The sequence below is a fragment of the Gopherus evgoodei genome, chromosome 23 (genome assembly GCF_007399415.2).
Source record: "Gopherus evgoodei ecotype Sinaloan lineage chromosome 23, rGopEvg1_v1.p, whole genome shotgun sequence".
Lineage (NCBI taxonomy): Eukaryota > Metazoa > Chordata > Testudines > Testudinidae > Gopherus > Gopherus evgoodei.
Genome location: NC_044344.1, coordinates 8404971 through 8432238, shown reverse-complemented (window position 1 = coordinate 8432238; position 27268 = coordinate 8404971). Strand labels below are relative to the sequence as shown.

Sequence of the window (27268 nt, the reverse complement as noted above, 5' to 3'; positions counted from 1 at the left end):
GGGTGTACTCTCCACGCTGGCCCTGCCAGAGAGGAAGGTGGCCGAGTGGGCCCAATCAGCCAAATAAGCTGCAAATGGGAGATTTAGGCTGGAGAAAATTAATTGGAAGGAAGTTCACCAGGGAAGGAATAGGCAGGGCTTCTAAATAAACAGGACACTGGCAGGAGATGGGGGTGCAGGGAAGTTGGCTGCATTTGTTCCCTGGGAGGAGGGAGAGGGGTGAGGGAGGCTGCAGAGACAAGTAGCCCACAGTCCCTCCCTGGGAGGAGGGAGTTGAGAGGCTGGCAAATCCAGAGGAGGGCCAGGCAGTAAAGAAGCAGCTCAGGGAAAGGCAGCAAGGTGCAGGGAACGGACCTTGGCTGCTGTTTAAAGGCCCCCCGAGCCATAACCTGGAGTAGAGGGTGTCATAGTATAATTCCCAAATCTGGACCTTAGCATTCAGGATATGGGTACTAGCATAAAGTCCTCTAAGCTTAATTACCAGCTTAGATTCTGTAGCACTGCCACTAATCAGGAATTTCTAGGGCCTGATACCCTCTGGTCCCCCCAAAACCTTCCCAGGGGACCCCAAGACCCAGATTCCTTGAGTCTCACAACAAAGGGAAATAAACCATTCTCTCCCCCCTCTTTACCTCCTCCCAGATCTTTCCTGCCTGGGTACACTAGGAGATACCGTGAGTCAATTCCTTGAAACACAACACAGAGAAATCAAGTTTCTCTTTCCCCTTCTCCCAGAGGCAATACAGCTTCAAGTTCCGTGAATCTAACACAAAGAGGAAATTTATCCTTCCCTTCTCCCCACCAATTCCCTGGTATATACAGACTCAATTCCCTAGAGCCTCAACTGGGGGAAAAAAATCAAACCGGTCTTAAAAAGCAAAACTTTTAATAAAAAAAGAAAGAAAAAAAAGTATAAGGTTTATCTCTGCACTTTAGATGGTAAACAGTTACAGGGTCTTTCAGCTTATAAACAATAGAAAGAAACTTTCCCCAGCAGAAACACAATTTAAGCTACTTCCAGCAAGTACACATATGCAAATAGAAAAAAAACAAATTAAAAGCCTATGACCGCCTTTTCTTACCTACAATTCTGAATAGATAAGCGACTGTAGCAGGGAGATTGGCAGAAACCTGGTTGCATCTCTAGCCTCGTCCAGGACCCAGAGAGAATAAAACCAAACCCAAACCCACAAACAAAGGCTTCCCTCCACATGAGATTTGAAAGTATCTTGTCTCCTGATTGGTCCTCTGGTCAGGTTTTTGGGTCCGTTTGTTAACCCTTTACAGGTAAAAGAGACATTAACCCTTAACTATCTGTTTATGACAGAGGGTGGCTCCAGGTTCCCCCTACCTGCCACTGTGGGATCGGCCCCTGGGACAGTGAATGAGATGGCTGGCAGGCAGGGACTCTAATACACACTCCTGGAAGAGGAAACCAGATAGTGACCTGGCAGGAGAGCCGAGTCACAACGAGCACCCTGTGATTCCAGGAGTGAGAGCAGGGCCGCAGGCTGAGACTGACAGTGTCCCTGCTGGAAGGTGCATTGGCCTGGAAGGGCTAATCCCCAGAATGGCCAGGAGGAGGCGCTGTCCTGAGGGGAGTAAAGCACCCTGGTCACAGAGACAATTACAGCCAAACACAGTTTTGCATCCATGCTCGACACAGACAGCAGCAGTTTCGCAGGGGAGGGCTGAGCTATAGCAGCATGGGGCCAGCCAGCATGAGCATTGAAACCAAATCCCGGCCCACAGTCACCATGTTATGCTGGCCACAGCCAGGGCTGGAAAGAGACATCAAGCATGATGGTGCCAGCCCTGAGCAGACAGGGCCTGAAAGACACTGGGCCACATTCTGCATTGACTTAAATCCAGTGAAACTCTATTGACTTTAACAGGGGAGGTCAGGGTATGAGCCACATGGCAGGCGGAAGGGATGTAAATGGTGCCATGTGGTGCACTCTGGACGGGTCAGTGGGGCAAGAGACTGCAAAGGCATCGAAGCTGGTGCAACGTACGTGCCAAGGGGCAGCACTAGAGGGAGGATTTTCTCTTAACTGCCGGCTCCCACTGCCTTGTTAGCTTTCCTGCTGGGCCCCTTTCTTCCAGCCTTGTGCCGGATAACAGTACACCAATTTGGGCTCATGGTTGTTAGATTCCCATATGCCTGCTTAGCTGGTGGAATGTATTCCCAGTCACTCATGTAACTGAGAGCCACCAGGAAAATCCAGCCACAAAACAGTTGCACCCTGCCAGACCCTGATCTGTAAGTGCTTGGAAGCAATGCCTCATTACAGCAGCGGTCAAGAGAGGCATCGTGGCATCGTAGATAAAACGCTGGACTGGGTGTCATATGTGGGTTCCACTCCTGGCTCTTCCACTGGCCTGCTGGGTAACTTTGGGCAAGTCATCGCCCAGCTCTGTGCCTCAGTTTCCCCTCCCACCTTTTGTCTGTCTTATCTATTTGGAGTGTAAGCTGTCTGGGGAAGGCACTGTTCTACATTATGTATGTACAGCACCTAACACAATAGAGCCCTGATCTCAGTCTGGGTCTCTAATGCTACTGTAATAAAACACAGAGGCTCAGGCCAGCGTTCTGTTTTAAAATTTTGTTTATTGTGGAAAATGGAACTTTGAGTATCCTGCAAAGTGACAGAAACGTTGATACTCGTCTGAGCAAGCCCAGATCCTTCCGCCCCAACCCTGCTTGGGCCAACCCCCCTAGGAGCAGCAAACTCTAGGGGAGGGGGAAGAGGACAGAGAAAAGCTGCAGACAACTTTCAGGGCCAAGGGGATATTTAAAAGGCTCATCAGCAGAGGACAGAACCAGAGGGGAAGGGATCAAATATTCCAGTGAGCGGCTGTGAGGTGGCAGCTTGCAAATCCTGGGCTTAAAAGGAATCTGCAGTATTTGCACTTGCAGGCTTGCCTATAAAAAGACACTTTTCCCCCTGGGTATTGGGGCAGGTTTATCAGCCAGCCTGTTCCTATTTTCTTGCCATTTGTATTTTTGTTTTTGGATGATCTTTTAGGAAGCAGCCCTGATCCACCCCAGCCAATGAGCCAGGTGCCCCTTTCCAATGGGGGGGTGATGGCTGCTGCCTTCTCTGTGCTCGGGAGCTGATGACAATGGGCAATTGTTGAGCAGCGCCCCTCTCTTTGGAGTTTCTTCCTTTTATAGTAAGTAGCAGTTGCTCCTGCAGTTGGCCTGCCCCTCTGGAGTGAGCACCGGGCTGGGTATATAATGGGAAGGAGCAGACTTTGCCTTTTGTCCCTCGGTCCGTTGCCTTGTGGGGTGCGAAGATCCTTCTCAGCTCCTTTGCAAAGAACCTGGCACCATGGCGCCCAAGAAACCTGAACCAAAGAAAGAGGCAGCCAAGCCTGCTCCTGCTCCTGCACCAGCAGCAGCTCCAGTTCCGGCACCAGAACCACCAAAGGAACCCACCTTCGATCCCAAGAGAGTGACGGTAAGTAAAGAAATTAGCCAGTCTCCTGCCCACTTCCTTTTGGGGACCTGCCAAGTGCTTGGCAAGCCAGTGTGCCATGTGAATCATGCCAGCCGCGCTGCCTTCCCTTCTAGCTGGAACTGGAGGGGGAAATATTTGGAGTCCACGCTGGTGCAGGGAGTTGGGGCTGGGAATCTCCTGCCACTCCCTAAAGCGTCTTGCTGGAGAAGGGATGCACTTTAGCCCTGGTTCTTCAGGTTATTTCTGGGGAGCAAATGGCTTGCACCAATGGAATGGATTCCTCCTCTGAAATCTTCCCATGAGGATAGTATCCCCCCATTTGATCCTGTAGGGGGATTCTAAATAACTAGTGGACAAATCCTGAGAGGTGCTTAACACCCGGAACTGCCATCAAAGTCAATGGGCTCCTTTTCTCTTGCTAGCCCCTGGATCGCAGAGTTCAGTTCTGTTTGTTGCTGAGTCTGGAGAGGAGGGAGGGAGCAAGCAGGTGTGGGGGGGTGGGGGTGGGAGGGAACATTCCTTTCATTCCATCCATGCTTTAATATAGTGGGTCTTTTGTGAGTGTCTCTTTCCCCCTCCCCCCCCCCTCCACCCCAGGCTGCTGCACTGTTCACCATGCAAACAAGTTGCTTCTTCTGCACCCTCTTATTGACAAGGAGAGGTATAGAAACGTAACTGACTCAAAATTCAACCCTAGACTTTCCTTTGGAGTTTTCAAAAAGCTTGGGAGTTTTAGTTTTAAAACTCCACGTGATCTTCCCAAAGCACTTTGCAGATTACACACACATAGTAAAAATGCAGCCACCTCTGGGGCAGAGCGTGGCAATCAGATGGGCAAGTTGTACACAACGGCTTGGAGAGGCGACGTCAGGCAAGGAGATACAGTCAAGCCCCCACTCTCGTGCGGGACCTGGGATTTTATCATCTGATCTGGAGGACTCTCACACAACAGGGCTCAATCTTGCTATGGATGAAGGAGGAAAGTCTGAACTGACCCCGGAGGGATTTGAAATTGGGGCAGGAGAGTGTCTAGGAGTTTCAAATCAGCTGTGTTAGTGTCTATATACACAGTGCTGTCCTGTCTGTACTTGCCCCTTTCCACACTCTCAGAGCACGGGCTTGCCCACTAACACCTGCCAGACCTTTCAGGGAGTCGAACTGTAGGTGCTGCCCAACCTCTGTGCATTACCCTTCAGCCACTAGGGACTTTCCAGCTTCAGCCAGGGGAGGAAGCACAGATCCCCTACTCTACTGCCTATGCTCCTAGCACCTAAGTTATTCCCATTGGCCTTTCTCTCCCAATCCTGCCAGAATCAGGAATTCTTGGGGAAGCCACATGGGACCTGCATTAGAGTTTCCATTCCTGAATCCCAGATCAGAGGTTTCGATGGTTTGTGATGAACAGCTGCACTATGTGGAGGTGCTGCCCTTTAGAATTTCCAACGGGGCAGCTGTTTTTCAACTGCAGACACCTCGGGCTGGATCCTGGCCCAGTATCTGGCTGCTTGAGAAAGATAGTGTAACCCTCCCACCTGCTGGGTGGGGTGCTCTGTCCCACCTAGGGGCACTGAGACCACTTAGAGAGACAGTTAAAATAAGTCTGCTCTGCAGCCTTGGCTAACAGCCCGTTGGCTTTTAGTTCATGCAGCAGAGGCTCATGCACTAAACTCCAGAAGTCCTCAGTTTGTTCCTGCCCACTAGGGTGACCAAATGTCCTGATTTTATAGGGACAGTCCCGATTTTTGGGTCTTTTTCTTATATAGGCTCCTATTACTCCCCCACCCCCATCCCGGTTTTTTACATTTGCTGTCTGGTCACCCTACTGCCCACCAACAACTGGGATCTGTCGGACTTACAGTAGCATTGCTCAAAACATCTCGATAGGGGCATCTGGTCACCCTGCATCTGGAACGCCAGTGGATTCTGCCCCCAGAAGGATCCTCCCTGCCTGGGATCCTCTAGCATTATATGGTGACTTTAGCAAACTCCCAGCCTCCAAAGAAAGGGATAAAAGGAGTGTCCCCTGCTGCTAGAAGAGCTTGGTGGGGCAATGAGCAGCCGGACATAAATTAGATCATCCCTGAAACTAACTGACAGCTGGATCTGAGCCGGTCCTCAGCTGGCCCCAGAATCAGGGGAACGGGCTGGTGCTGTAGATGACACTTGAACTCATAACCTCAACATTACGCCTCCCAGTATGGCTTTATAAGGGACTGTGTGCTAACAAATTGCACCCCTGGAATCCACCATTGCAGATTTGCACTGTGTGTTACTTGAATGCAATGCAGGATCTGGGCCCTAAGCTCCACTTGCAAAATATGCTTGTGGCCGGGCTTATGAGCAAAATGCGCATTGGTACGTGCAAGACAACTTACCTGCATGCACTGTTCCAATGTACAGGTACCTGCCTGCAAGTGCAAGGATCCCGTTTGCATGCACAAAGGTGCTTTGCACCTGCATGTGCACTAGGTATCTATCTGCATGCGCAGTTGCCCATTCTGCACACCGAGATGCCCGGTTTTGCACACACAATGACCTGTTTGCTTTGGGAGCGCAGCAGATCTCTTTATTCTGTGTGCTTCCCTCTGACTGAAGATGAGTCACAAACTGTTGCACAACTGCATAATAGATAGTTACCCTAATGTAAATGGGCGTAAGAATCTTAGGGGGAAGGGAGGAACGTGCCAAAAATGTTTGGAAAAATGATGGATTGCAGCTGGCCTATTGCTTTTAAGACATTTTTAGAAAACGTTCAGCTAGAATAAGTGCTTCTCGATTTTGTTGTTTAAGAAGCAGCAGGCAGGTTTTTCTGAGTAACAGAGACCAAGCCAGCGAGGCTTGCTCTGGCAGGGCAGAAAACTGGAGCTCACTTCCCTCTGTGAAACACTTTTCTGCCTCCCTGGATGAAAAGGGCTGCAGTCAGCATCTTGCACTCAGGGCCACGCTGAATTAACAGACAACAAATTTAGAATGGATCAAGTGAATCCCTTTGCATAATTAACCTGTGGAACTCGCTGCTGCAGGATATTTCTGGAGGCAAATAGCTTGATCGGAGCCAAAATGCATCACATGAACGTGACTTGTACCTCCGGTGGGCCCAATACTGCTTCCATTGAAGTCAATTCCCATTGACTGTAATGGTGCTGCATCAGGCCCTGTGACATAAAACAGAATAGACTATAGGAGTTCTTGATCCTCAAGCTTCAGGGGCATAAACTGATCAGAAAGAAATTGCTCCGTCGGGGATACTACTGCATAGCTGGGTACATTTTCAGCTTTTACACCTTCCTTTGCAGCATCTGGTATTTAGGCACTTCAGGAGAATGGAGCTCAGATTAGGTGGGTGTAGTAACCCCTGCTCCTTACATCAGACTTCACCTGAAAGTAGAGTTCAGTGTGGACAAGAAGCTTCAGTGATCCGGTGTGGAAAAGGCAGCCCGTGACCAGAGCGGGATTTGTTCTGGGATTTCTCCCTCCCTTCTGGAGGTAGATGTACACGTTTTACTCTCCGCTGCCGCTCCGATTATGATGCCCTACATTTCCCTTATAGCCAGCAGTGTCGGGGAGCGGATGTGGTGTAATACAGCCTTGATATACTGCAGTGTTTGCAGTGGGAAATCTTCACCCCTCTCCATTTGGCCCTAGTGGAAACAACCTCTAGCTAAAACTGGAACTGCAAAGTCATCAGCTTCTCCTTTTGCTGAGGGTGGCTTTTTGGGCACTTGGAAAGATGTCACCACAGAGGACTCTTGCAATCTGGCTCTCGGCTACACACGGACATCTGAGCACTTTATGCTGCAAATCGAACAGAGGCCCTGGTTCAGGAAAGCCTCCCTAGTTAGGACTGCTCTTAAACACATGCTTAAATTCGATTGAAGTCAAAGGGACTTAGGCTAGGGTGATCAGACAGCAAGTGTGAAAAATCGGGACAGGAGGTGGGGGATAATAGGAGCCTATATAAGAAAAAAGCCCCAAATATCAGGACTGTCCCTATAAAATCGGGACATCTAGTCACTCTAACTTAGGCACATGCGTACAATTAAGGGTTTTCCTGAATCGGGGCTAAAACAGAGTGAGGCTGGATTGGTACTTGGGGGGAGGCCTCTGAGCAACAGGAGGTGCTGCAGAGATGCTGGTGAGCCAGGAGGTGGCGCTCTTCCCTCTTAGCCCAGAGTGAACCAGTACCCCAGTGTGGTGCTAGGGGAACAACTTGAAGAAGAATTAGTGCCAGGTCCTGACACGTGTGGCCTGTGATTACCCCAATGCACTTTTTGCAGGAGGCCGAGTGTTTGATACTCACACAAAACAGGTTGCTGACTCCTGTGCTAGTAGCAATATCCAGCTGCTCTCCACGTCACCTCTGGCTCTAAAGCCCAGCCTCGGGCAGCACCTGGACATAATGCACAAAGAAGAGGCTGCTTCTCAGAACCTGCCCCTGCTCCGCTCCCCCTTTGGGCGATTCCCCAAGGGTTCCCAGCCAGCACTGCACGAGCAGGAAGAAGCAGGGTGCAGGAACAGAGCCCTGTGAGTGATCTGTGATGCCCTGTGTCCACCTTACACTCGTGCAATGCAAAGCACCCGTAAAGGCCCGTAGCCCTCCTGGAACAGGGTTCCTCCCTGCTAGGCAGTGTGGCCTGAGCATGAGTGGACATGGCCAAGGCAGTCCTCTACCCCAGATGTTCAACAGGGCTGTTGCAGTTGAGGTGCTGTTTGGGGCACCCCTCCAGAATGGTGGACACAGCCCTGGTGCAGGAATGAACTGATGGATTCCCCCCTCTCATACAATCTGGGGCGGGGCCAGTACACGTAATCTTGCGCATCATTATGAGTGGATGGGCTGGGCCAGCTGCAGTCATCTTCTGTCTCACATAGAGTCCTCACTGGGGTGGCATTGGTCGGGTCCCCCAGAGCAGTGAGTGGGGCTTGGAATTACATCCCACTGAGATGCATAAGGCAGGTCCCTCTGCCCCTTTCTGAACTATCATTCCAGGCACTCTGCAAACTCAGGCAGATGTCAATGCAGTGGCTACATCCCAGTCGCGTTTTCCAGCTTCTCTTTGCACTCGTAAAAGCTGGAAACTATTTTTCCCCCTCAAAAGAAAGCTGAGATTCTGATGTAATTGCATGATTCCAGGAGTTGAGGGGTACTACCCAGTGACTTAACCTGGTTCTCACTGGAATATATGCCGGCAGCTGGATTTGATGAGATGGCTGTGCCTGCGCAGTCCTGAGGGGGTTCTGTCCAGCTGTCCCAACAGCATGGAACAGATTTTCTGCTGCCAGCTGTCTCAGTCCTAAAGTATTTCGGCGCCTGCAGCGTCTCATCCTGAGTCAATTTCCTGGATGAGAACATCTATTCAGTCTCCTCTCTCCGTTGTTCTCCGAGGGGAGGTCACTTTTTCCGTGGCTCTTCTGGATACAGTTACATTTCTAAGCCAGTGTTGTAGTCAGAGGGTTAATAATAGCATGCTTGGCATGGAGACAGTTTAACCCATTGACCCCCTGACTTTAGGACTGAGCCTTGAAATAACATCCTTTCTCCCAAGAGGGACAGTGCAGCCAGCCCCCCTGCTGCCTGCAAACTCCCAGGCCCAGCTGATCTCACCAAGAATTTGCTACTGCCTCTGGGTCTTTGTTGATGGAATGAGGCTCATTACTACAGCTCTACCCCTTTCAAAGGGACAAATGTTCTTGCTCATTGTGGTTAAGTACGTAGCCACCTGTTTCCAACTGGTGCCATCGTCTTGGGAACTCTTGGGTGGGGAGAAGAGACGAGTACTCAAAGCTGAGTAAAGGAAGTACTTTTCCTTAAACAGCGTGCTGCTATCATGTGGCAATGAGTTCCACAGGTTATTATTGAGGGCAGGAGTTCAGTAGGATTCAGAAAAGAAATAGGCATTGCTATGGCATCCACAGTTATATCAGATTTTTTTTTAAAGCTTCCTGCTTCAGGACATGAGCCAACCTCTGCCTGTCTGGGTTTGGAAAGGAACTTTTGCCTATGGGCAGATAATGCCATAATTGTCATGGCGGGTTGCTTATGTCTTCCTCTAAAGCAGTTGATTCTGGCCACTGCTGGACTCGAGGTAGCAGGGGTCTGATCCAGTCTGGCAATCCTACGTTCCTGTGCATCGATTCCCTCTTGGTGGCAGAGGTGGCGACTCGCTTGCATTTCCCGGGTGATACCAATCAAAGGCGCTGTCAACTGCTCGCCTGCCAAATGTGCAGGCCAAACAGGTTCTGCATGCTAGCCTCTTCCCATCATCCTCCAGGTTGGGGAAGGCGAGAGAGGATGGTGGCATGAGAGGCAAATGGAAAAGCAAGAAAACACTGAAGGTTAAAACCAGAGAAGGGGAGAAAAGGCAAACCAGGAAAGAGGAATTGGCACATTGGCCTTAGTGATGGGAACTGATTGTGCGGAATCGCAGGCCCACTGCTGTCAGTCAGCTGACGTGAAAGAACATGTGGCTCATGGGACACCAGTATGTGCATTAGCGCACTACTGCCTCCTTGCACTAGTGCCTAGGCAATCCCTTGCACTAAATAGCATGTTTCATCCACTTCATCAGATAAACCAGCACAATGCCCATTTTACAGACCAAGACACGGAGGCAGAGAGGGCGGAAGTGCCCAAGGTTACAGAGTGAGTCATGAGAGACCAGGACGTCAAATCCCCATTTCCCTCTCACCCAGCCCTGGGCTTAGTCCACTAGACCTGAGCTAATACTAATGCAAGGACAGCGAGTGTTTGTAAACCACCAGCTTCCCTAGGGAGGTGGCCCTAGGATACATGCTTTGGACTAGGGCTGGGCGGAAACTTTCCATGGAAATTTTTTTTTTTTTCGGGGGGTAGAAAACAATTTTCAACAAAATGGACAGCTGCTTTCCTCCAGCATATTTGGTTTGGTTTTTTGTTTTTTTTTTTCTGGAAAACTCAAAAACCAAACAAAAAGTGCCCCAAATATTTGGGTTTGGGTTGCAAAAAAAAAAAAAGTGGGGGTGGTTTTGTTTTTTGGTGAAAAGTCAATTTTTTTCAGTGTATGTGGGGTGGGGGCAAATCCTATTTCCTCATCGGTTCCGGTTATGCGGGCTCTGTGAGACGCTCCTAGCAGCATTGTAAGCTGGCTGCTGAGCATTTGGGCCAGTGCGTGGCCTTCCCAGTCCTTTTTCTTCGGTGGATACTGGATCAGCCACTGGCTTCCTCTCTGTTGAACCCTGGCCATCCGCAAGGACAACTGGATTTGTTTTTTAAATAGATGGATGTGTTGGTTTAGTCTCTCCTGTCCCCGAAGAGATGGTGGTACAGCCCAGTAACCCTTCCATGGGACTCTCCTACCCCATGCTATGGAGGGCATGGAATGAAGCGCCCTCACTGGCTGACCATTGTTCATGGCTTTAGAAACCCAGATGTTTGCCTGCCAAGGATGCCAGTGAAAATACACAGTCCCACTGGGCACCTCTAATTGAGATGGAATGAGCCCTTTGGGTTATGAAATTAAAATACAGCTCTACCCTGATATAACGCTGTCCTAGGGAGACAAAAACATCTTACCGCGTTATAGGTGAAACCAGGTTATATCAAACTTGCTTTGATCCACTGGAGCACGCAGCCCCGCGCTCCGCCCCTCCCCGGAGCACTGCTTTACCGTATTATATCTGAATTTGTGTTATATCGGGTCGCATTATATCAGAGAAGAGGTGTATATCTTAGAAAGAGCTTAACAGCTCAGCAGCTGGCTATGCTGGAACCCACCACACTGTGTATGTTCTTGGGACCCCAGCACCGCCATGTATTCAGTGGACTTGCCCTGGTAAATGCTGTTGTACAGTATCAGCAGCTAGACAAGGGCCTTTCCCTTCCAGACACCATGGGACAGAGACTCTGCTATAGGGTGACCAGATGTCCCGATTTTAAAGGGAGAGTCCCGATATTTGGAGCTTTGTCTTATATAGGCACCTATTACCTCCCACCCCATGTCCCGATTTTTCGCATTTGCTGTCTGGTCATCCTACTCTGCTATCTCGAGCTATGTCATGCTGTCTTTAAACCAGTGCGAAGTGGGTGTTAAGTGCGATTGTGGCGTTTTCTGCCTGCTCTGCGCTGGTGTCTGTGACGAGAGGAGGTGCAGGGCAACAGAATCAGGCCTTAAAAGTTGTAAAACTTTTTCACTCCCTTTTTGTACCCAAGAGGTGGGGTGGGGAACGGGTAAAATCACTCCCCTGAAAAACAACCCAGTGCACATCGGAACTGGGGGAAAACACAGTCTGTAAAAGGTGGGGTCAGTGGCTTCACAGCACAACAGCAGACTGACATCCCGTTCGTGAGTTCAGTTCCACGAGCCAAATTCAGCCTTGGTGTAAGCTAATACAATTCCCATTGAGGTCAATGGGAGCTGTCCCAGTTTGTGCCAGGGCTGAATTTGATTCTGTCCAGACTGTTTACGTTACTGGGTCCAAATCCCTGGTGTGACTCTGTTGACTTTAATGGGAGCTGCTGGACCTTAGCACCTCTGGAAATGAGACCCAGAGGGCCAGAGTTTCAAAAGAGCCCAGCACCAGACATGCACCCATTCTGCTGAGCTGTTATGAAAATCGTGACCCAGAGCATTTCCCACTGGCCACCCAGCAATTGAAGAAGCAAAAATCCAGGTGGTCACTTCCGAAGTCTGGGTGCAACTGATTAAGCCTGCGTGCTGGGTATTATTATCCACACTTTACAGCTGGTGGAAGCAGACGTACAGAGTGGGGAAGTGCCTTGCCCAAGGTCACCCAGCAAGTCAAGGTCAGAACCAGGAACAGGCCTCAGGATTCTTTACAGCCTCCCTTTCACTCATTGCCCAACCTAGCCACTGTATTGTAATACACAAAAACCTCTTGGTCAAAATCATTTGTCAGACAGTACAGATTCTCCCTGGAGGTCTGCCCTGAGGGACAGGCACCGCATCCTGTTCCCGGATGTTCTGTTCTGTGGCTTTAGTATTGCCATTCCAACCATTTCAAAATACTGAGCCAGCCCCACCCACCCCCAAATAATAAGATTTACATAAAAATCATGGGATTTAAATAAAATAAAAAAGGAGGATCTTTTTCTTTGTTTTCTGATTTGGGGACCTTAAAGCAACACTGAGGTCACATTTTTTGGCTTTTCCCCACAATCATAATGGCTAGAAACTTACCCTTTTTTAATAAGAGCTGAGATTGTCCTCTATACACATGTTTCCAGGAACTGGGGCTTTAAGGAAAAAACCAGCTCCCACAAGACTTCTTATAAAATCACAAGCACCTTTGGCAGCATGGTGGCTACTGATTTTTATATGTTTGTTTGAAAAATTCCTTGGCTTACATTTTCAAAAGGGACCGATGATTTTGAGTTGCCTCCATTTCAGGGGCCCAACTCGAGATGCCTTAAAGGGGCCTGATTTTTAGAGGACACGTGCTCTGCACTTTCTGAAAAAGCAGGCCCCTTTCAGGTTTCTCCAGTTGAGCACCCCAAAGATTGAGGCAGCCACAGACTCTTTAGAAAAGGTAGGTCTCTGACTCTTCACATTTGGCTGCTGTGATTTCTCACAGAAGCCTGACCCTCTGGTTTGCCAGATCCTAGGTGCCAGCAGTCATTTAACAAACACTGGGGAGAGGAATTAGATTGTGTTTTGGACAGATGGTGTCAATGTACTGAGATTTTGTGCCCAGGCTGGGCCCCATGGTCCCAGTAGCAGATTACACCTGGTTTACCCCGATAAACCAGGTACCTCACATGAGAATTACAGCAGGAGATGGTTTTTTACTTTCCTACATCCCTAAGGAGAAGAAAAGGTCTCTGGGTTTCTCTTGATTAAGCCCCACTCTAGCTGGGCAGCAGGTGTCAGTTTCCTGCATCCCAGTGATCTCACTCAGAGCCGGAGCTAGGCATAGGCAGAGTAAGCAATTACTTAAGGCCCTGAGCAGCTCAAGGGCCCCCCCTGCTAATTATTAGTATATGTTGGGGGGAGGCAAAATATTCCTGCTTAGGGCCCCCAGTGGGCTAGCCCTGGCACTGATCTTGTGGCAGTGAAACATTTTTAGGACATTTTGAAATTATAACAAGAAGCAGACCATGCCACCTGCCAGCCCTGACTCATACACACGCATACAGTTCAATGGTTTGATTAGACGGGACCGTCATGTCCTGGCTCCCAACTCTCACCTGCTGCTATGCTGAAGAGCCACAAGGTGCTGAGGCTCCTTGACTTCTTCTATTGCAACAGAGAGCTCCCAGCCCTGGCCAGGATTGCGCCCCAAGCATGTTACTAGGTGCTTCTTGGGTCCTGTCCCCAGACAGGGAAATGGGGCTCAGAGGAAGAGTTCTTCCTGCTGCTGCGGTGGCTGTTTGTTTTGCCGAGTGACTGCTCTGCTCCACGGGGCGGGGTGTGTGGCTAGTGTCTGCGGCTGGCCCTGGCTGTGATGTTCACGCAGCCGTATCCCATCACACAAGGGCAGGAATTGGGCTCTAAAGGCTCTGCTCTGTTTTCTTTTCCCTTTAGATTGACTTCAGTGCTGACCAGATTGAAGGTAAGTGCCGGGCATCTTTCGAACCAGCGGTTACTGCCTTTGCTGCGTTGCGGCGGATTGGGAAGGGTAGAGCCCAATGAGTCTGACCCTTAGCCCTTTGCTTTAATCACAAGCCTGCGCTCGCTTGCAGAGATGCCAGCAGAAACCAGGAGTCCAGACCCTGACCTGCTTGTTCTAGCCACTAGCCGACACTGCCTTGCAGACTAGAAGAGCTTTTCTGACTCCTAGGCCTTCTCTGACTACAATCATTAGGCCGTTCCCCCACCCCAAAGCTAGACATGGAACCCAGGAGTCCTGATCCCCAGCTCTCCATGCTGTAACCCAGTGGTCCCCAAATTCTTCACAGTCACGCCCCCGCCACCCCTGTCCGTGCTCGCCCTGGGAGATGGCTCCAGGGATGGGGGCGCAGATGGGAGTAAGGGGGCCAAGGCTGAGGCTGCAGCTGGGGGAGGGTCTGGGGCTGGGAACAGAGTCATGGCCAGAGGCCAAGGCTGGGGGCAAGGCATGGGCTGGGGCCGGGAGCTGGACCGGAAGGGGAGCTGGGGGCTGAGCAGGGCTGGGCGAAGCTTCCTCCTCGTCCCCTGTGGGGGATGGCCCAGGCCCCACCATGCCACCCCAAATGTTCCTTCCACTCTCCAGGTTGGGGACCTCTGCTCTAATCACTACATTACACTCCATCCAGGCATTGGTTCGTGCCATTTTATCATGGCTAGAAGGTGCATATCAAATCAGAACGCAGAGTCATTGATTGAATGCACAAGCTGGTACTACCCAGTAATACTAACAGCACACACGGCACTACAGGTGGTCGGTGGGGTGCCAATGCCTCCTTACCAGAGGATGGGATGGGACGAGCCCTGTGGAGCACTTAGAAGAGAGGTCTGAGCAGAGCAAGTAGCAGTGGCAGGGGAGGTGGGAAGGGCTGGAGATAGGAGTGGTGGACATATAAATAGAAGCATAAGAGGAATATGAATAGGAGCCAGGCCAGGGATTCAGGAAGGTCGCAAACTCCTAAAGCATCAGAAGGAATATATGGAACCCAGTTCCCTGCTCTGCTCTGCTGATGGAGGAGCCACCAAAAATGGAGGGGAAGCAAGCGGGTACTCGCAAGAGAAGAGCATTTTCAGTTCACGCTGAAAGATGCAGCCTTGGCTTGAAATCAGGGATTCCCTCTCAACGAGCAGATCCCAGCCACATACAGAGATGTGGGGTGGGCTGTGATTATGGCTTCTGAATGGCTCTATTAACTCCTCTGGATACAGCCAAGATCTGGGTTCAAATTCAGGCTGGTGGAAGTACTGTAAGAAGATCAGGTCTCAGGCTGAGTCCTACAAATGGTCCCTGTGAAGCCCCCCCTCCAAAAAAGACAGTGAAAAATGTAAACAAGTACTAATCCCACGGTGTTTGGATTTCACCAATAGTGAAATAGATGAATGCCCAGCCTTACGTTCTTCTAATGTGCTTCTGGATGGAATCCAATCTGAGCAGATGCTTGCCGTTATTTTCCCTGTAGAGGCCCACAGAGAGGGTACAAACCACAATGAATCCAAGACACAATTTCTAAATTAATCATACACTCATCTTGGGGAAACAGGACTAGAACTCTTCTCCTTTTGTTCCAAATAGACAGGGGTTGGCCGCAGGAGCTAAAAGAGACTGCCCTTAACTGACACTAGTAGTGGTTCCCTTATATATGCTCTGTGGGCCCAGCCACTGAAGGACGACAGCACTCTCTCACTCACATGCACAAAGCCAGTGCAGCACAACACCACTGACAGAGAAGTAGCTATTGTGATGTCACACCCGGGGGCAGCAGCTCCAGGGTTGTCTGCCCCATACTATGTAGGAAAGGAAAGGTGGATGGTGTCAAGAAACAACATCAAGCTCACAAGTGTGCAGGATTTGGATTGCGAGGGATTGACACACGGTTTGGCAGGGGCTCCTAGGCTGGCAGAACCAAGCTATGGGCATTTATAGTCCAGATCTTAAGCAAGGCAAAGCACTGCAGTTGGTATGAAGATGCCCAGTAATAAACCAAGCAAACTAAAAATCCTGCCTAAGGATTTTGACCAAACCAAGGAAACCATATCTTGGGCCTCTATGCCTCAGTCGCCACATGGACACCCTGAGCATCCAATCCCACGTGGCAGCAGAAACAGCGGGGATGCCTCCTTGAGAGCGTTATTGCTCGAAATCAAGAAGAAAACAGACAAGAACCTAGAGATCGTGACAGCCTTTGATGGTAAAATCGTGTGTCTCAATACTCGCATGGAAGTGCTGGAAGAGCGAGTCACCGGCCTGGCCCAGTCAGCCACTCAGACTGATTCCTCGGTCAAAAAACAGAGGGTGAAAACCCAACAGTGCACCCAGGCCTTGGAACGCTTGGCCCAAGAAAACAGCCACCTCGGCACCCGCGTGGAGCTACTGGAGAGCCAGGCCCGGGCCTGCACGCTGAGGATTCTTGGGTTACCAGAGAAAGAGGAGGGGAGAAACTTAATTGCATTCCTGGAGAAATGGCTGCCCACCATTCTGCGGCTAGACGCACCCAGGGACCCCATCGTCGTGGAGAAAGCCTACAGGGAAACAAACTGGAGGCAGAAGCCTGGGACAGATGCTTGCAGGACTGTTATTGCTCACTTGGCTGACTTTCGAGGTAGAGAGAGAATATTACAGCAGGCCAGGAGGCTGAAGAATATTATGTATAAGCGGAAGCAGATCCTGATCTTTCCAGATTTAAGCCCCATTCCCCAAGGTAAAAGGAGGCGATGGACCCTAGGCTGATGGGAGTTATATAGAACCTGGAAATGGCAGTCCTGTAGCCCGCAATGCACAGGGCTCAGTCGCGAGCAGGATCTTAAGGATGGGGAGAACGTGGCCCACCCTTCTTTGTACATGAGGGACATCAGGCAGGAGCATTCTGCAACATGTGGGGAGAAGGAGAACTGGGGAGGTCATAGAGAAGAGAGTTGTAGTAACCAAGGCATGAGAAGATGCAGACCGGGAGGAGGGTTTCGGCAGGGGAGGAGCTGGAACAGTGGAGTACATGGGGAAAGTTGCTAAAATGGCTTCAGGCAGAGACGTGGGATGAGAGGGGGAGTTCTGCGTGAAGGTTCTGGGCCATGGAAACCCATGGGAGAATTGAGTCAAGGAGAAAGATAGTGGAAATGCGGTTGTGCTTGAGGATGCTCTACTTGCCCAAGGGAGGAGCTTCTGCCTTGGAGGGGTTTAACTGGAGGAACTGGTTAAACTTTATCCCCATTGAAAATCCCAAAAGGCAACTCTCAAAACCCCACCCTCCCTGTCCAGCAGCACCAGCCCTCTGGACGGGACCAGTTTTAGGGCTCAGCCTCTTGCCAGGAGGATGTGAGGGCATTATAGGAAGATGACAGCTGATTCTCTCCCTTCCTTTCTGCAGAGTTCAAGGAGGCCTTCATGCTGTTTGACAGGACCCCAACCGGGGAGATGAAGATCACCTACGGTCAGTGTGGTGATGTCTTGCGGGCTCTTGGGCAGAACCCAACCAATGCTGAAGTCCTGAAGGTGCTGGGCAAGCCCAAACCAGAAGGTAAGAGAAACCAGGCCAAGGTGGAGAGACATTGTGTTAATTGGTTAATAGCTGCAAAGTAGACTATGTTTCATGTAGGAGATAGACCTTCAGCTTCATTCCCATGTATTGGCTGTGCAGTGTTCTATAATGAACTGGCATATCTATATCTACCAACCTACCTATCTGTGTACCTATCTATACCGATACACCTCTCTTGCTCTTGGTTAAGCATCGATACCCATTCGTCACCATGCCAGAGCTGAGTGAATAATCCATAACTGAGTTATCTAACTTCACTTCTTCCATTAGCAATACATCCGGGAGCACATTGTAATTTTTCTCTAAGTTATTCTTTATTGGACAACATTTTCTTGCAAATTTCATTTACTCCATGACTTGCCATTCATAATTTCAGCTGCAATTGGTTGTGTAAGTCATCTGGTACTGGTCAGTTCATTGATTATACAAACGTCACCTTTATCATCAGGTTTCTCGTGCAAACACTCGGGGATAGCAAATTTAAAATGAGCTTTACCTATGCGTTTGTGCACATCAGCTTAAAATTCACTCTCTGTGAGTATTATTATCATGATCATTATATTGTCGTAGCACATAGGAGGCCTAGTCAAGGAACGCAACCCTGTTGAGCATCCATGCTAGTGAAACCTGATTGCACAAATGTTTGCAGAAAGTAAACACAAAAGGGACAGAAACACAGCAGAAGGGTTGTATTGGTGAAATGTATTGCTCAATCTGAGTTTGCATTTTCTGGCAAAAAAATTTGCCTAACTCTACCTTTATATACAGTTCCTGCAGGACAGAGGTGGAGGGCAGCAGGGTAGAGAAGCTTGTGCTGAATTGTTTTGTAGACAGATTGGAGACTTTGTTCACTTCAGCCTTCAGTCTAACACCTTTCACCAGCACACAGTTCACTCTATAGATGAAGTGTCAAAGAGCAGGGAAGAAAAGAGAATCAGGGGCAGGGGAATGGGACAGAGAGGAAGTGGGTTTCTATTCATGAGGTGTCTATTCTACACTTTACCTCTGAGACAATCGTCTCTGCAACAGAAAATCCCACACGAGGTCGCAGTCCTGATCTCTGGCTCACTGTGGCTCGTGGACTCTGCCCCTGTAATAATACACTTGAGTGTGGCTGAAGGCCCAGATTTAGGGTTGCCAATTTTGTTGGACTTATTCCTTGGAGGTTACATTACATGACATAATCTTTAATTAGAGATTAATCTTGATATCCTGGAGACTCCAGGAGAATCCTGAAGGATTGGCAACCCTACCCAGATTACTGAAGACAGCCGAGGGTGCAAATTGATTCACCCACTGTAGGGCTGTCAAGACAGCAACAGGGTTGTGCTCCTAAACCCCTTGAGCAGGGTGTTCCCTTCTATTGACATCTCCTCTTTAGGGCAGAATACACTTTGGGGCAGCAGGAGACGGAATGGAGAGCCACACAGCCACCCTGTGGCATCAGGAACGACAGGAGAGGAGGGTCAGAGCCAGTCTCCCCCAGCTGCAAAATCTTTCATTGCTCATTTAGTTGCAGATCATGAGTCAACAAGAGCTATTGCGTCAGTATGCGTCTGAGGCCCCTCTTCTTACTCACTCAGGCTCCGTGTCCCTCATGTTGTCAGTGCTCTGCATCTTGACGCTCCGTTAGGTGACCAGATGTCCCGATTTTATAGGGACAGTCCTGATTTTGGGGTCTTTTTCTTATATAGGCTCCTATTACACCCCCACACACACCATCCCTGTCCCGATTTTTCACACTTGCTGTCTGGTCACCCTAACCCTCCGCCCCACCCCCTTCCAGAGCAGGTTCCCCTGCTCCCTGCAGCTGAAATAAAACTCCCTCATTCTGCAGCCGCTGTCTCCCTGCCGATGCCCTTGGGAAGGCTTTAGTGGACAGACCATCTGGAGGCCTGAAGGGGAAATCTAGCCCGTAACATAACAGGAGATTTGTGGTGGAATTAGCCCCACGAAGAGAAGAACCAATGAGCTCTGGCTGTTTCATAATTTAAAGAAAATGACTCAGAGACTCTTTATGCCTGGATCATTCCGCCCTTCCCCCTGTCAAATATCACCCTTGATCTGGCTCAGAGGACACACTACCCTCATTGGGTGGCTCATCCCTGATTGCATTATTCTTGGGCCAGATCCTCAGCAGGTGTAAATTGGTGTAGCTTCATTGACTTCAGGGAGCTATGTGGATTCAAACCCACTGGAGATGTGGGTCCTTGATTTTACTTTTTGCTTAATAAGAACCTGCTGATTGGGAAACTCTCTGGGTGACTGAACAATACCCATAAACCAGTTAACAAAGGAGTATGTTGACCGGGTCAATCAAATTAATTCCCACAACCCTTGTAGGCAGCCTTTCCCGTAAGGAGAAAGCCAGATCCTTGTATAATGCCCCGGTGGTAAAAACACGGATTCTGACAAACTGACAAGGAAAGTGAATTCCAGAGCTCTCTGCTGAGAACATTCTGCCCCCATCACCTGAAATTCAAACCTCGGAGCTGTTAGCAAAGGCAGCCCAGCTGATCTTCACTATGACCTATCCTAAGCATTCACAAAACATGAGTCAGGCCCCCAAAATTGATGACATTTTTAATAAAAAATAGGGGAGTGCTTTTTTTATTTGCTTTCTATTTCTGAGCCCTGAGAATGCAAGAGAGTCACATTTTCAAGCTGCTCTTCATGACAATGAGGACTGGAAATATACTAGCTTTTCATGCAGTCTCCTGATTCCAGAAGCTGTGGCTTTGATGAAACCTCCAAGGAAAATATTGAGAGTTGGCAACACTAGATCAAAGCCGCTGAGATGGGTGATTATATCCCAGGCTTTCCTCTCTGCCTAGAAACTGCTTTTTTTTTTAAACCTGGCCATGATCAGAGAAGTAACTGCATAAAAACGGCCCCTTCGGACTTGGCAGATCAACTCACTGTGTTTTCTGAGTCAGTTCTCCTGGCTTGCCTGACACAGACAAGTTGTTATTCCTGTAGTCCTGCAGAGCCAGAGCAGTGAGCTGGGCCCTGATTCTCCACTGCCTTGATTTAGTAGTGTTTTATTGCATGGTGATGACTGCATGGTGCAGGGCAAAGGGAAATCAGCTGCTGGGTTCTACTCTGCCTCACGAATCTAACCCAACTCCCTCAGACATCCCTGGACTCTGGGTCTTGGCAAATAAAAAAGCCTTTGGCAATGGGACTAAAGAGTTTCGTCTAAAAGACTCCGTTCTCTGCCCATCTGGGGCCATTAGAATGTGTCTGACAGTTCCCACAAGAGTAGGTGGCAAGCCTTGTTTCCCAACCAAATTCTACTGCTTTTAATTGCTAATCTACTTCCATCAATTTGCTTCCATAGTTTCAGTTTGGACGCAGGATTCATCCCTATTTCTTTCCCAAATATACAGTTAAAGAGCTGCCTGGTTCTACCTCAGATGGCTTTGAGATAGCAAAGTGATTACTCTGTGTGTGTGTGTGTGTGTGTGTATGTGTGTGTGTGTATATATATATATATATATATAGCTGGTAAAGTGCTTTGTTATAAAATGTGCCATAGACTATTTAATTAATGTCACCTCCTTTGTCTTCTTCGTCAGAAATGAACACAAAGATGCTGGACTTCGAGACCTTCCTCCCAATGCTGCAGCACATCTCCCGCTCCAAGGACCAGGGAACCTTTGAGGACTTTGTGGAAGGCCTGCGTGTCTTTGACAAGGAGGGGAATGGCACCGTCATGGGTGCCGAACTGCGCCATGTGCTTGCCACACTGGGTATGGGCTGGAGACAAAGCTAGATATGGTTGACCTGTAATGGTGCAGCTTGGGGTGGCAGGGTCTGTTCCAGATGGCAGAGATCCAGGCTGTGCAGGTCGGGGTGAAGTCCTGTGGGTGGGACCTTGCTCAGGTATAATGCATTAGAGGAGTGACCCTTCTATCTGTGGAAGACAAATATATAATCTTCCTCTTCCAAATGTTGATTCTAGCCAATGCCCCAATTTATTATTAATATGGACATGAAAGTGTTGGCATTAGAAGAGTGAATGGCTCCAGGATAGAGAGCCTTTCACATCCAGGGCACTGGCTCTCATGCTATCCAGACTGGTTAATGACTCAAAGTTGTTCCCAGCTATCTGACAGCTCTTCTCTGGATTCCTTGCTCCTCTTCTCTGGATTCCTCTAGTGGTTCCAATATGTAGCCCATTGGCTCATGTCTGCTCTGTTAATCAACCTTCGATGCAGTGTTTAGCCAAGAGACGAATCTTGTCCCAGATGTTAACCTGACATCTGGGAGGCTTTGCGTGTCTCTCAGGGAGTAGCCACGGGAGACATAATCCACAGCAGCATGAGCCCCAGCTGGAGGCAGTGCTAGAGTCCTCATCCTAACCAACCTGTCCTTCTGCTTCTACCCCTAGGAGAGAAGCTGACGGAAAGTGAAGTGGAGCAATTGATGACAGGACAGGAAGATGCCAACGGCTGCATCAACTATGAAGGTAAGAGGAAAAGATTCCTTTCATGGCTACCCCATCCATTTCAGTCTGCTCTGAGATGCTAAATGTATCTCCTGACCACACGGAAAGAGAAACCGGGGGTCAGTGAGTGCGGAAAACCCATCTGACTCCTGTCCTAGTCAACTAATTTGAGATCAGGAGAATGTTTATACCAGAGATTTCCAACAAAATGTTCCCAGGATGCAATGTGCCTAGTGGTCGTATGTGCAAAGACAGGGGAGCGAGGGCAGTTCTAACCCTGACTCTGACAGTGGTTTGGGGTGGGTCAGTAGGACAGAGGCGAAGTGCATGTGTATTCAATAGTTCACTGGCCCTTTGTCATATGAGCTCAAAATGCAGGGCAAGATCTCCCAGGCTTTCCAACCAAAATGCCCCAAGAGCAATTTCAGTAGCAGGGAAAGGGACACTTCGCAATGCTCCTCTAGACTGCCTTCTTGCCTATACTGCTTTTGGCAGTATAAAAATGTTGTAAAAATAACCCACACTCCTAACTGACATTATTATATCAGGAAATGTTTCTAGTATTGACTTGGATTCCAGGGCACCCATTGCCCTGCTAGCTCCAGCCATGATCGGACCATGCATCTGGGGTTTCTGATGAGCAATAAATGGAGGGATGCTGATGTTGCTGCCAAAGTGCAAGTCAGATCATGTCCCCTGTTTTTTAAATCCCTTTTCTGATCTCAGTGGAACTCCAAACCTGGAAGCTGGAATGAGATTTCCAGCTGTTGTCTCAACTCGGCTCATGATGTCCACTTCACCCTGGCTTAGAGCCTTGTGGACAGGACGAGTGTGAGTGTGAGGCAGTTACTGTGGGCCCCTAAATCCCCAGAGGCTGGAAAGCCTGGAAGCTTGTGGGAGATTTTGTCAGTGTACATAATCCCAAGGAATCACATGGAATGTAGGAACATGTAGCACCATGACTCTTAAACACAGATGGGTGCCCCAGCACCGGTACTCTAGCCTTTTGTTTCTGGTAGTCTTGACTTCAGTGGGATTACTCAGTTGAACACGGGGCCTAATCCTTTTTCCTTTCATGGATCACTTTAATGATGAACCTCTGTACTAGGCTCCGGTGCACCATTGCAATGCCTGCCTTCCACGAACATGTGGGTACTCTAACCCACCGTGATAGGGTGGCTGGTCCTTTAAAGGGAGAAGGGTCTCAGCCCAACCTGTGACACAGCCTACTGTCCTCCCCAGGTGGGGAAAATGAAGCAAGTCATGTGACCAGAGGGTCGTGTGACCCAATCAGGCCTCTCCCTGGGGTAGATAAGGAGGAGGTCTGGGGAGACAATCCAGGCAGGAAGGTGTGGAACTGGGAATGGGCAGGCCGCAGGGAGTTTGAAGGCTCCTGTAGAGGACCCTGAGACACTAGGGGGGAAAAGACTGTAGCTAGGTAGTGCTGGGAGTGGCAGGGAAGGTTCTAGGTGTCAAATACTGGGAGTGGCTTGTTGAAAAGTGGGAAATGATATTTATATAGACCTTAAATATATGATCTCTTGATTTGGACTTTGAGGACTTCATTTTGGAACTGTTTATGACACTAAACCACCCATGTAAAGGGTCTAGAAGACAGCCTTTATTAAATTACTCGGGCACCTTCAGGAGAGGGAAACTGAGGCAAAGATGCTGCAGAGCCACCCTGTGTCACAAGGGGGCACTCTGAAGGCTACACCGACCTTGTTACACCCACCATGGAGCTTGATTGTTCTACAGCAACCCAAGTCCCTCAGAGGACTGACTTGCACTCAGTTAAATGGAAGGTGATTGGTATTAAATGGTGCCGCTGGTCTCTGAGACTGGAATATGCAAAAGACCTACAATCAGGGCAAGGTTTCAGCAGTGTTCAGCATGTTGACTGCATGCTGGGTGCTGAGGTTTTTTGAGAATCTGGCTGTAAGTGGCACAATGGGAACTCCTGAGAGCGGAGTGGTTTTGAGCAGCTCTCCTCAGCTGAGGGGTCCGGGAGGTGCTGAGCGCTTGGAAATCTCACTCTGAGCTCTATGGGAAATTTGTCCCCACCTCTAGTTAACTGGTGGAGTTACCCAAAAGGTCTGGGAACTGCTATGATGCACTGTGTGTGCCAGAGGGCAAGGGCTCGCATTCGGGTCTGGGTGGATTTTTTAAAGCCTTTCTTCTTGTTTCCTGCTCAGCTTTTGTCAAGCACATCATGTCTGGTTGAAACAAGAATCTTCAGGGTGAGTTTGTCTTGATCTTTCATTGTTTGCCCTAAAATGTTTGAGCCAACTCGGTCTGGTGGCCTTGCAATGAAATACCACCAAGATACAAAAGGGAAAAAAAAAGATCAAAGTTGTGTTATTTTTAAAAAGATTTCTAGCAGCGTGAGCCATATGGCTGTCGATTCTGATGTGGAAAAGGCAGAAGTATTCAATGAATTTTTCTCTTCTGTATTTGGAAACAAGCAGTGTTTATATTTTATAGTGACAGTGAAATACTTTCTATTCCATCAGTAACTGGAGAAGGGGGAGTATCTTTAAATCTGCAGGACATGATACCCAAAAGTGTTAAAAGAATTGGCCAAACAGATCTCTGAACTCTTAATGTTGGTTTTTAACATATCTTGGATTATTGGGGAAGTTCTAGAGGACTGGGAAAAAGCTAATGTTGTCCCAGTATTTAAAAGTGGTAAACAGGATAACCCAGGTAACTGTAGGCCTGTTAAGAGCTGATTTGAGATGGTCTCCAAATATCTATATAAGGTTGTTTCTAACGGTAGAAAGCTCTTTAATCTAGCACTAAAAGGCAAACTGAAATCCAGTGGTTGGAAACTGAAGCTAGACAAATTCAGACTGAAAATAAGGCATAGATTTTTAACTGTGAAGGTAATTATTAACTATAGGAAAAATCCCCTAGGGATGTGGTGAATTCTCCATCACCTGACATCTTGAAATCAAGACTGGATCTCTTTCCAAAAATATGTTCTAGCTCGAACAGACGTTATGAGCTAGATACAGAGATTATTGGCTGAGGCTTTTTGGCATGTTATGCAGGAGACTGAACTAGATTATCATAGTGGTCCCTTTTAGCCTTAAAATCTATGACTGTGGGGATGATGACATGTTAAAAGTTGTTTGTTTAAAAAAAATTCCTTACTTGTATTACCAGAAACCCCTTATTAAAACTGAAAATATGCAAAATTCACCATTTATGCAGTTTATTTTGCATTTCACTCAGTTTGCACAAGGAAAATAGACCAGTAAGCGTCACTTTCCGTAGGGGGACATTATTAACTTGAAATCTAGTCAGTTTAAAAAAAAGAGTTGAAAATAATGTTAGATGCTGCCGCTGCCCCGAATCCTCCTACTGATTTTTGTGGTTTCACTAACTCAGTGTCTTGTGTTCTTAAATGTTTTCTCCCCTGCTGCTTTGCGAAAGACCCCTACCAACAAAAGCGAAAGAGAGTGACTGCTCAAAGTGCTGTCAAATGCACAAAATAAACAAATTCTAAAGAAAAAGAAGTACTTCTTTCCCCTCCAATCTTTTTCAGTTTTAGGTGTTACTTGAAATAGCAGAAGACAGATTTAAAAAAAAAAAGCAAAAACTTGCCGACAGGAGCCTGATTTCTAGGTAAATAATGTCCCGGCAATTGCTAATCATTTTCTCTTGCATTCTTATGCACTAGTTCAATGCTGCAATGTTTAGTGGCAAACCCTGCAGGGGGACATTTAACTCCAAACACAACTATGTTAATGGAATACTATTTGTAATGTCATGAAAGCATTGCTATGAATATTTTGGCTCCATCTGAGAGTTGGTTCTATTATTTCACAGACTTATTATTATCATCATCCATTGTCATTATATTAAAATGCTCTGTGTTTTGCCTTCCAGGTTTTCTGAAATGTTTCCATCCAACTAAGCATTACCAACAGCAAGAATTCTTGACCCATGTCCCTTCCTTCCTAAAATGTCCTGAGTCCGCAGCTGTATCTCATATGAGCCACAACAAAGAGTCCTCGTAGCCACAATGTACCAACCCTACACTATTGTGTGCGATCACCTCTGTATATAAAAGGACATATGTCTGCCCTTCCATTTTTAATCTTAATTTATTCTTTTGATTTTGTTTCCCTGCGTCGTTTAACCCATTAAATTTCACCCACACGCTGAATGTCATCTGTTTGCCCTGGTCCTTTTAAAGGCTAGATCAAATGTCGTCCTCGCTCACTAAAGGTAAACTCGGGGGTGTGGGGAAGATGAGGGTGTGGTCAGCTTGCAAGAAGTCAGCTGTTGGATTTCACAAGGAGGCAGGATGGAAAAGGTGTTTGTACAGGAAGGGAGCAGAGCCAGCTTTGGGGACCTGTGAAAACAACGTGTGAAGGAGGAGACGAGACCCGGGGCTGTCAAGTCACTACCTTTCATCACGGCCAAAATTAAAAGAACGTTTATTGGGCCAAATCCTGCTCTCAGTTACAGTGGTGTAAATCTGAGTCACTCCACTGAAGGGGTTACTCTGGATTGGCAACAGTGTGTGAGAACAAAATTTGGTTCATAGTATTTGTTTCCAGCACAGCCATGGTTCCTGGGACACTAGCATGTGGTGACTCCCCATGATATTCTGTAAGAGAGTCCCACAGGTCTGTGTTCAGAGATAACTTGAATGTCTATTTAACTCTCTGCTTCTGGAGATGCCACCTTGGGTGGTAGGAGGGATGTCCCACCTTGGAGCTAGGGGAGTGCAGTAGTAAATGGAGGGGTCTTGTTTCAGAGTAGGGGGAACAGGAGGGGTATCCTGTGAGGAGGGAGTAGAAAGATCCCATCTATAGCTACTGCACAATGACTCCTGTAAACAGATGCTCAAATGTGCTTAGACTCAGAAAATGTCTCTGAAATAGTGACATTGGAGCCCTGTCTGTACTAGGAAAACAGGTATGTTTTTAAATAGGGCAAGTTGTAGTTTTAGCTTGATTTATCTCACCCAGCTAACATGTTAAAATGAAATGTGATCTGCCTACCCTAGGATTTAAAAATGTTAGTGATCATGTTTTAAAAGCATACCTTTTCTCCTAGTGTAGACAGGGTCACAATGTCAGTATCCCAGAGCCTTTCCAGACTTATTCATGCCCAGTTATTCCAGATTGGATTGGCTCCATTTGCAATTCAAAGGGCTATTCCACCACTAAATGCCACCTGGGACCTGAAGTTCCAAGCATGGAG

General features: G+C 48.3%; 1 protein-coding gene across 1 annotated transcript; it reads left to right on the top strand.

Moving 5' to 3' along the window:
• Positions 1–3285: 3285 nt before the first annotated feature.
• Positions 3286–26204, top strand: MYL4 (myosin light chain 4). Its single transcript, XM_030541278.1, has 7 exons — positions 3286–3464; positions 13985–14012; positions 17428–17577; positions 21177–21350; positions 21992–22069; positions 24244–24288; positions 25943–26204. The coding sequence occupies exons 1-6, from the start codon at positions 3336–3338 to the stop codon at positions 24270–24272; spliced, it is 588 nt and encodes a 195-aa protein (XP_030397138.1). The 5' UTR covers positions 3286–3335; the 3' UTR covers positions 24273–24288; positions 25943–26204.
• Positions 26205–27268: the final 1064 nt, after the last annotated feature.